This window comes from Triticum aestivum, chromosome 4A (genome assembly GCF_018294505.1).
Source record: "Triticum aestivum cultivar Chinese Spring chromosome 4A, IWGSC CS RefSeq v2.1, whole genome shotgun sequence".
NCBI lineage: Eukaryota > Viridiplantae > Streptophyta > Magnoliopsida > Poales > Poaceae > Triticum > Triticum aestivum.
Window position 1 is genome coordinate 624,460,727 of NC_057803.1, and position 9,179 is coordinate 624,469,905.

Here is a 9,179-nt window from a genome sequence, read left to right on the forward strand (position 1 = left end):
GTAGACAATCATGCCACAAACGAACTACAAGATGCACCCGACCAAGGATCCATATTGCATCACCACTGACATATGTGGAGTTTGGCTTTTGGTGGTTGGATCAGGTGACAGTGGCTGGGTGAGGGCTCATTGTGTTTGTATACTCTTGATGCTCCACTTTAAGCCAATAAATTCATAATTTGTCAAAAAAAGTGGGTTATGTGAGACCCCGTCTGAAATTGTATCAACTGGCACACTACTTCAACACAAGAACATAACGAAAAAGAATCCATGGAGCGTCGAACCTATTGTTATGTGGATGGATAGTCAAAAGTTTAGCACTACATAAGTGACGACCTGATGCCAACAACATTTATGTCAGCTCTTTTGTTCCATCTCCTTCATCCAAACATTTCACATTGGTGCATGTGATTAACATTGACACTTGCACAAGCAAAGCGTATAGCTAGATGACATCATGTATGCATAATTAACCATATGATCCATAGCCCGATCATCATATATAAGAAAGCATCATACATCACATAGAATAGAAGAGATGCAATAATGACCAGTTCACCACGTTAGACATCCACGATGCAAATTTGCACATAAGCAAACAAGCTTGATCTACATCGGCCGCAAGCCAGTTGCTGTTTAGTTCAGCGTGGATATAAAACGTTTTGTGGATATTTTAGTAGTAATAGGATTCTATACCCATGAAGTTACAAATACGCGATTGGCCCCACCAAGGGATTGTGAACTACACTGAACTTGGACAAGGACATGAGCTCCTCCGGAGAAGAGGGAATTAATCCACTGACAGATCACTAACCTCCAGTTACGACTTTGTTATTCCCAGATACGACATGGTTTCTCCCAGATACAACATTATTGCTCCCAGTTACGACATTGTTCCTCCCGGATACGACATTGTCGCTCCCAGAAACAACATGGTTTCTCTCAGTCACGACATTGCCACTACCAGATACGACATTGTTACTCCCAGTTACAACATTGTCATTCCCGGATATGACAGTGTTGTCATTCCCAGATAGAACATTGTTGGTCCCAGATCTGATAGTGTTGCGGCTTCCAGATATGACATTTGGTTGTTGGCCGAGAATGCGTCTGTTACGCTTCTCGTACAAGGGCATGTTAGTGAAAGCCATACCCGGTGAATGCCCCACAACGGTGGCGAGGCCCTTGAGTCGTGTCGAACTCTTCGGTACCTTGCCAATCATTGAATTATTTGAGAGATCCAAGTAGTGAAGGTGGTCAAGCTCACCAATCCACGACGGGATGGTGCCGACCAATCTGTTGTTGGCAAGGCTGAGCGACCTTAGCTCGCCGCAGTCGGCGAGGCTAACTGGCAGCAACCCATTCAGGTAGTTTGTGCTCAAGTCAACCGAAGCAAGAAGCGGCATGCCAGAGAAGTTGACATGAGAAATCGGACCAGACAGAGAGTTATTCCGGAGGTTAAGCTCACGGAGAGATGACAGTGATGACAGGGACGGTGGCAGTGATCCGGAGAAGCCATTGGAGTGTGCAACCAAATGCTCGAGCGACATGAGGTCACGGAACACGTTGTCAGGGAGGTGGCCGGAGAAGTGGTTGATGGACAAATCCAGCAAGGTGAGGTTTATGAGGTCGCTGAGGCGCGAGCTCAGTTGACCGGCGAGGTTGTTGGATGCGAGGGAGAGCCTCTGCAGCCCAGCAAGGCTGAAGAGCTCGTCGGGAAGGGTGCCCGCGAAAGAGTTGGAGCCAAGGAAGAGCTCCTCCAACCTTATGAGGCCCGCAAGGGAGGCTCCTGGGATGGGCCCCGCGAGGCCGTGACCATGGAGCCGCAGAGCCGTGACGCGGCCGCTGGCACCATGGCAGCCCACACCTTCCCAATCGCAGCACGAGGCGCCAGACCACACGCTGTGGAGGTGGGCGGCGCCACCGCCCCTAAGGTTCCGGGCCAAGCCCCGCAGCGCACGTAGGTCGTCGGGGTGGCACGTCGCGCTTGCCGCCGGCAAGAGAAACGCCAAGCAGAACAGCAGCAGCCAGGATTTCGCCATGGTGGTATGTAACTATGTGCACACAAACGCAATAACTCAGCAAGAAGTGCTCTTGTCTTGGCACAAACTGCATCGTATTTTATACACGCGTGGAAGGAAGCATGCATTGCAACTTGCAAGTGGTTGGAACTTGATTTTCATGCACGGTGCTGTCCGTCGACTGAATTAGTGGGTGGCCATGCGTTGCAAGTATCAGTCCGTGCCCACAGCTGCCTGCCAAACTCGATTTTCGTGGGTGCTGTATGTCGACTGAAATTCGTGGGTGGTATGCATGTACTCAAGCCGGCATTCCTGCTCCTCAACCTCTACTGGTCCCGTTCCGTTGCCATAGGCTAGATTGGTCCTAGTCCATTTCTGCTGAGTAATATACTCTTTCATTCGCGCCCCAAACAAAAAACTATCCGGGAGTTTTTGCTCTGGGGCTCCAGGAAGCCGATTTTTTCAAAAACTTTAAAATCAATCTTTTAAGTTTCAAAACAATCTGAAAAAATACACAAGTAGTTGTGTCTACTAGATGCGTGTGAAATTTCATCACGAAATACGTTTTGATGTGAGCTGTAAAAAACAAAATCATGCACTTTTTTTTGAAAAGGTGGTTAAAACCCCGTGCCTCTGCATCGATTGATGCATACTGCCATCTTTATTAATTACTAGTACAATGCCCGTGCGTTGCCACGGGCCTTTTAATTCTTTATTCTGATTGCACATATATACATGTATTATTGTATATAACTCGGCGAATTTTAGGCCCCTTCAAACAACACCACGTCGGCAATTTTGTCAAAAAAAGGATTCCTTTTGAATGTTGACATAAAACATCTCCATCTCTCTCATACTCTGCAAAAATAAGCATATATGAAAATTCATCTTATATATTATCATATCCAACAAGTATTACAGAAGAACCATTATTTGTACATATCTCTTCCAATTGTGTAAGACTTCAATGAGTTTTCAGTCCGCCCATCATAAAGCTTTGTGAGTTCACACTTTCAAAGCATCATTCGAAGTCATAGTTCTTATCTCCAATCTACAAAAGGGAATATATAAACACATATTTAAAAAAATCAGATAAGCCCATATACAATATATATTCATTTGTCAGCTGCTCGCTTTGAGCAAGTGATATTTCTCTCACAGCAAACAAATATTTTCCCCTAAAAAACACAAACGGCAGCACATTTTCTTCTCATCTTATAATAAACAAAACAGTTCACTCTCTCACTCTCACCGCACGACACATGCACATCTCATTCCCCCGGACTGCTCTCCACGTCACGGCGTCGACGCCGCCATCTCTCCCCACCACGGCTTTTTGCTGCCGCCTTCCCTCGACGCTATGTCATTCAGCCCACACCTTCCTCTCACCGCCATCTCTCCTTCCCTCCACTGTGTCGCCTGCCCCTCCTCTCCTCTCCACGACGTCCCAGCCCAATTCCCGATGCCAAGGAATGCACATCGCTGTAGCTGAGGGCGACCACCACAGTGTGTTTTTGCTGCCAAGTTATATGAAATGATATATATCATGCGATCCTTTTGCCTCTTTTAAAATAAAAAAAGACTCTTGTCAAGGTATGTGCCCGCGTGTTGCCATAATACCAAACTTTATTGAGGCAATAAGAGAAGCATAAGGGGACAAATCCTAGAGAAAATGAAATAACCAAAAGAAGATTATGTTTTGGTTATGAAGCATAGACAAGATCATCCACGAGGTGCCCCACACCGCCTTGCTCTCCATGGTAACTGTCTATCAGCTCAAACCAGACAACCGCCATTCAGCAGATCATGGACCTAGTGTGGGTTAACTCCCTCATTGTGATAAAAAAAAGGTATGGGCCACTCCTTTGCCGTGCACTCTTCCTTATTCACATTCTCCTTTCATTCACCCCTCTGCATCAAGTGCCGACAGCAATTGTGGCAACGGAGCGGCTGCGGATTCTTTCCATATCTGAGCACAATAAGATGGCCCTCAACCAGATTTGATTGGACTTGACACCCATGATTAGAAGGCTATCATCAACTTACTCACCGAGGTACCATCTGATGACAACAACATAATAAAATACATTTCTTGCCGAGCTATGTCCCGTAGCAATTTCCTGACAAGCACTCAATCATAAGGACAAGTCAAGACATAACAACATATTGGCCATGCATTTCTAAAAATCTACAATACACATACCATGGTCATAATATGTGATGTCGTCTCTTTTTTCCCTTTAATATTTTTAACACCGAGTTAAAATATTCCCTTGCCTCCAATGTCATTGTGACAGTTGCAATGCTCCATGTTGTGTCTCAATGTTGTCACACAATAGGGTCCTCTATTAGATGAATTTTGATAAAGAAAGTTGGTTTGGTTATATCTTTGTAGTTTCTTATATACAAAAACTACCGTAACAAGATAAATAAGTAGAAAATTATTCTATTTTTCTACACTATCGACCCTAGGCAATTAGCATCATTTAAACGGTAAAATAATGCATTTCGTTAACTTGTGATGGTCGGTAAAATAATGCATTTTGATAACTTGTGAAAATAATCAGAAAAATATCATGTTTTTCTTACTCGATAAATGGCGATGCATGTGGAGTGCACATAATCACTGAACAACCTTGGTCAAGCAACCTAAATAAAAAGTAAAAACACCATAGTTTCTAGGAAATGACTTCAGCTCATTCATATGAAAGCATGTTTAGAAGATAGAAGTATATGAGCGCACCTGGCCATAAATTCCCTCGAAGAGAAAGGAATTATGACTGAAACATGAAGCTAGCATATGGACATCGATGATTAAATAATGAGGAATGCACTCAAGAGAAAGGAATAAAATGTTGAGTTTTTGCTTACAAAGGCAATAATTCAGATCATTTGACTTCCACTTATAATTAGCAAGAAACTTTGCATCAAACATGGCCATCAGATATGAAGTGATTATTATCGAAAAACCAGGACCAACAGTTTTGGGCATGTAGTTTCTCGTTAGCTCTGTCCGAGCCACTTTATCTCCATGATAAATCAGACCATTTAGAGAAGGAGCAAACCTGAAATTAAGTATTCCACATAAGATAGCAAACAAACTAAGCACAGTGAAGGACAACTCTGGATGCTTTACCTCATTGAGTCGTTCAACCAGTTTGACAGGGTGGAAGGAAGAGCAATAACCATGTATGGACCATACAGACCATTCCCTTTAAGATGAGCAAGAAATGCAATTGTCTAAATTGTTTTTCCAAGGCCCATTTGATCACCCAGTATCCCATTAAGCCCATTTTGCCACTGTGATATTAGCCACTTAACGCCCTTTATCTGGTAAGATTTCAACTTCCCCCTCTCAATAACGAACAAGGCTGGCTTGCTCTCTTTCCCACTGTTCTTATTCTGTTAGAGTACCATCATTAGCAGAACGATCTTCACGAGATTTTGTAAGCATGTCTGCCACTGCGGTTTTAGCCTTCGTCTAAACAACATTTTATTTCCAGTAATTATATATAACATAAGGTCTAATCGAGGAAATGAGTTGCTTTCCCTATATATTCTTCTAACTAATAACAGAACAAGATAACACTCAGAATGATGAGCCATCTCATGGAAAATATTAAAATAAATGTTATTCAACTGACATTAACAAGTCCAAGTCAAAGTAATTTAAACCTTAGAACATCTTGAATAGTCCATTTAACCAAGATTTGTAACCTTTCGTTAAGAAAGATGCTACTAATAAAAAGGAAGTCGGGAATTTTTGATGAGTAGACATTATGAGATCAAGCTCCCCCATCTAAAGTTAATTCACGAGGAAACAACGACCAGATGAGGTAAATACACTCACTTTCAAAGTAGGTCAATGACAAACATTCGGTCTCTTCCTTGCCGAGCTACCCTCAGTAAAAACTACCCTGTTCATCATGTTGACAGGCTTCCTCTCGCTGCAAATCCAACACGATTCAGCCTCTTCCTAACTAAGCAACAAATTTATACATTACCTTAGAGAACAGGCAATAGCATGTCATATCATGTTTGTGTAGGTAGGTAAAATTCACTAAATGATGATATTATAGAACCAAATTCTGTAAAGAACAAAAAAACAGACATGGGAGCAATCACCATCGACCAGCCAAGAAAATGTCGATCGCCTTGGTCCCGGAGTGTACAATACAGACTGTTAGCAGTGGCAAAGGTCCATTGAAGGTGTCTGTGAGCCAGAAGAGATAAGTGCCATGTAAACTGACACAAACTTACAGTGAGTGGAGCACGGCAAGCTAGATGATGTTCCGACGAGATTGGCTGGGTCGGCGATTTTGATTTGCTGAGTCAGAGATTCGATCGAGGGGCTTTATGGCACGCCAGAAGAGGGATGGCACCCTGGCAGCGAGCTGTATCAGTTCTCCGGCGCGGACATAGCACCCCATGGCCGCGAGCTGGATCAGTTTACCGACATGGCAAATCACAGCTTTTGCTCCATTCTGGCGTTTGTGCTGGAGGACGAAGTGGTGAAGACACGAACGTGGTGGGTATGAACTACAACACAAATTCGACAGCCAACAACGATGGGAGCACATCTCTGAAGTAAAACAAATACACGATGCGGTAGAGGTCTGATTGTATAGTAACTTAAAGTTAACCAATCTTTTGGAGAGGACGTATAGACGCACACCACAAAGGTCTAGTTTGTAACTCGACAAAAGTGAACATGGGAGCAAATAAAACATGTACACATTAAGATTTAATTTGTATTTTGTCTTCTATCACTTTGGCGATCACTTCAAAAGCATTTATCTTCGATCATAGTAGTACTTTGACTTCAAGGAACTGACACTAATACAATCAGACCTATGTAGCCTGGATGAACCCCAACTCTGTTTGATTCATCATTTGACATCCAATTAAGATAAAAATTAATCTAGACCTACAGCTCGAATAAGCTAAATTAGAGCACTGAGTGAGCACTGCACCAGCAATCATCCTCCAAGACCATGACCAAAATGGTCAGAATTTTCTTGCTTTTTCCTCCTCACTCTGGCAATTATTCAGATTTCTTTCAGAATTAATGATCACAGCAGATTTCTTTAGGAGAAAAACATGTGTGCATCCTTTCGGTAATATACATGAAAGGCAAAAGTTCAGAATACTAAAAATTTATATTTTATTTACCTAGTAAGAAAATAGAGTTCCCATATTTTGCTGGATGAAATCTGAAGTAGTCCCTCCATATCAGCTCAAATAATACCCTGAAACCATTGCCATGTCAGGAATAGCAGTCCAGTATGAATTAGAGCATTATGTAAACAAGACTTCAAACATGGAATTGAGCTTAGTCTTTCCGTTTTAGTATAAGATGATTGTCTTCCTAAAAAACACAATTTAGCACACTTCCCAATAACACCTCCTATGTCCTCTCAAGTTTCTCTAGCTCCACATCAACCCAATTAACATACTTGCCTACATAGAAGCATGGCGATATTTCATATTAAAGCTAATTAAAAGAAGAGAGCAAAATTCACGACAATATCACACTACCACCTGCCATTTTTCGGTAAGATGCCATCAGTCAAAGCATGCAGATCAGAGTCCTTCTCTCTATCATAACTAATTCTAAAAATTAGCATAAGTCTAAAAGCTTTCGAGGTGGTATGTTAAAAAGAGGGAGAGAGAGAGAGAACAAGGTAATAGACAAAGAACAGTTGCACCCATTGACTGGTTTTACCTGTAGTCAAAATTAGGGAAAATATAATGAAGAGAATTCACTCTACTAAATCCACAGTGGTGATATCTATTACAGAAGTATCCACCAAGTGGTCGTGTTGAACCTGTAAGCCAAAAACAGGGGTCAAAAAAGTGAAAGACAGACAACATGCTGGTGAACTCTGTTGTCATAATTGAAGAGTTCAAACTTAACATAAGTGAACGAATGAACTGCAGTCTTTTCTTATATAATAACAACAATCTTGACAGCAACTTTTTTCCCATCATGTGTTGTGGACGCATGGACTTGCACAAGAAAAGCACTTGCAAGCAGGACAATGAAGAATTATGCAAAAACCTACATCAACGGGAATAGGGGAAAGCCAAATTTTATGTCAGAGTTTCTTCTAAGCTAAAAACAAGCTGAGCATAAATCCAGGTTCTGATTCAAGGTGAATACTCTGTTGGCCAACAACTGAACTAAGCATACTCAGTCTGATTGTTTGGTTTTGCTAATCAATACAACAACGAAGTTACTTCAGAAGGGTGTAAGACAATGCTGTGATGCAATGAAGGAACTAACAGTTTGTGGCAATTCTCCATTCTCTTTCTTGATGACTCCGCGGACGACCTCTTGAGCATCGGCGCCCTCATCGTCTGCACATACACCTGTGGTAGTACAAGCAAACAAGCAGCTGTTCCACAGCCACAAAATTATGCAATCTTACCACAGATGAATCCAAAGTGAATTCAGGCGTATCCTCACACAGTTAGGAATTCCTTTTCATACCAGTTGTGCGATGTGCTGGACGAGCTTGATGTAGATGTTGCCATTGCGAAAGCAGAGCTCCTGGAGTCGGTTGGCGGAGTGGCCGCCCTGCGTGCACCCACTTTGTAGGAAGGGAGGAGACATGCAATCGGAGAGGAGAGGGATGCGGGCGCCGCCAGGCCGCTGGATCGCGCGCGACCGCGTTCGCCGGATCCCACCCCGCGTGCGCCCACTTCGTGGTTAGGAAGGCGACGTGTGACCAGAGAGGCGAGGGATGTGGGCGCCGCCGGGCCTCTGGATCGCGTGCGGCCGCATTCGCCGGAGCCCGCACCGTGTGCGCCCACTTTGTGGTTAGGGGGAGACCGGTGTGGCCGGAGAGGAGGGGGAGCGGGCATCCTTCGCCGGTGGCCGCCCACGCTCGAGGGAGGGGTAGCGGCGGCGGGGAACCCTAGGCAGAAGATCGAGAGGTGGCGGCGAAGGGATGGAGCGGCGCCGGCTTTGATGTGGGAGGGCGGCGGCGAAGGGATGGAGCGGTGGCGGTGAAGGGACGAAGGGCGGCGGCGGGCGAACGAGGGCAGAGAGTCGTGTGTGCGACTGTTTCTCGCTCGAGGGCAGGAGACCTCGCTCGTACGTGCGGGCGATTGGTTTAGGATTTCTTTTCGCTGGTTAATTTTCATCGGTTTTTT

The 9,179-nt window shown here is 44.0% G+C and overlaps 1 protein-coding gene and 1 pseudogene across 1 annotated transcript; both read right to left on the bottom strand.

The window, feature by feature from the left end:
* Positions 1–470: 470 nt before the first annotated feature.
* On the bottom strand, positions 471–2,076 carry LOC606392 (phytosulfokine receptor 2). The gene has a single exon (XM_044504982.1). It carries the CDS (start codon positions 2,040–2,042, stop codon positions 810–812), a length of 1,233 nt encoding a protein of 410 aa, XP_044360917.1. The 5' UTR covers positions 2,043–2,076; the 3' UTR covers positions 471–809.
* Positions 2,077–2,785: 709 nt separating this feature from the next.
* Positions 2,786–8,637, bottom strand: LOC123084115 (uncharacterized; annotated as a pseudogene).
* Between the last annotated feature and the right edge of the window lie 542 nt (positions 8,638–9,179).

Coding starts and splice junctions, on each gene's coding strand:
- LOC606392 (XM_044504982.1), bottom strand. CDS start 2,042: ATGGCGAAATCCTGGCTGCTGCTGTTCTGCTTGGCGTTTCTCTTGCCG.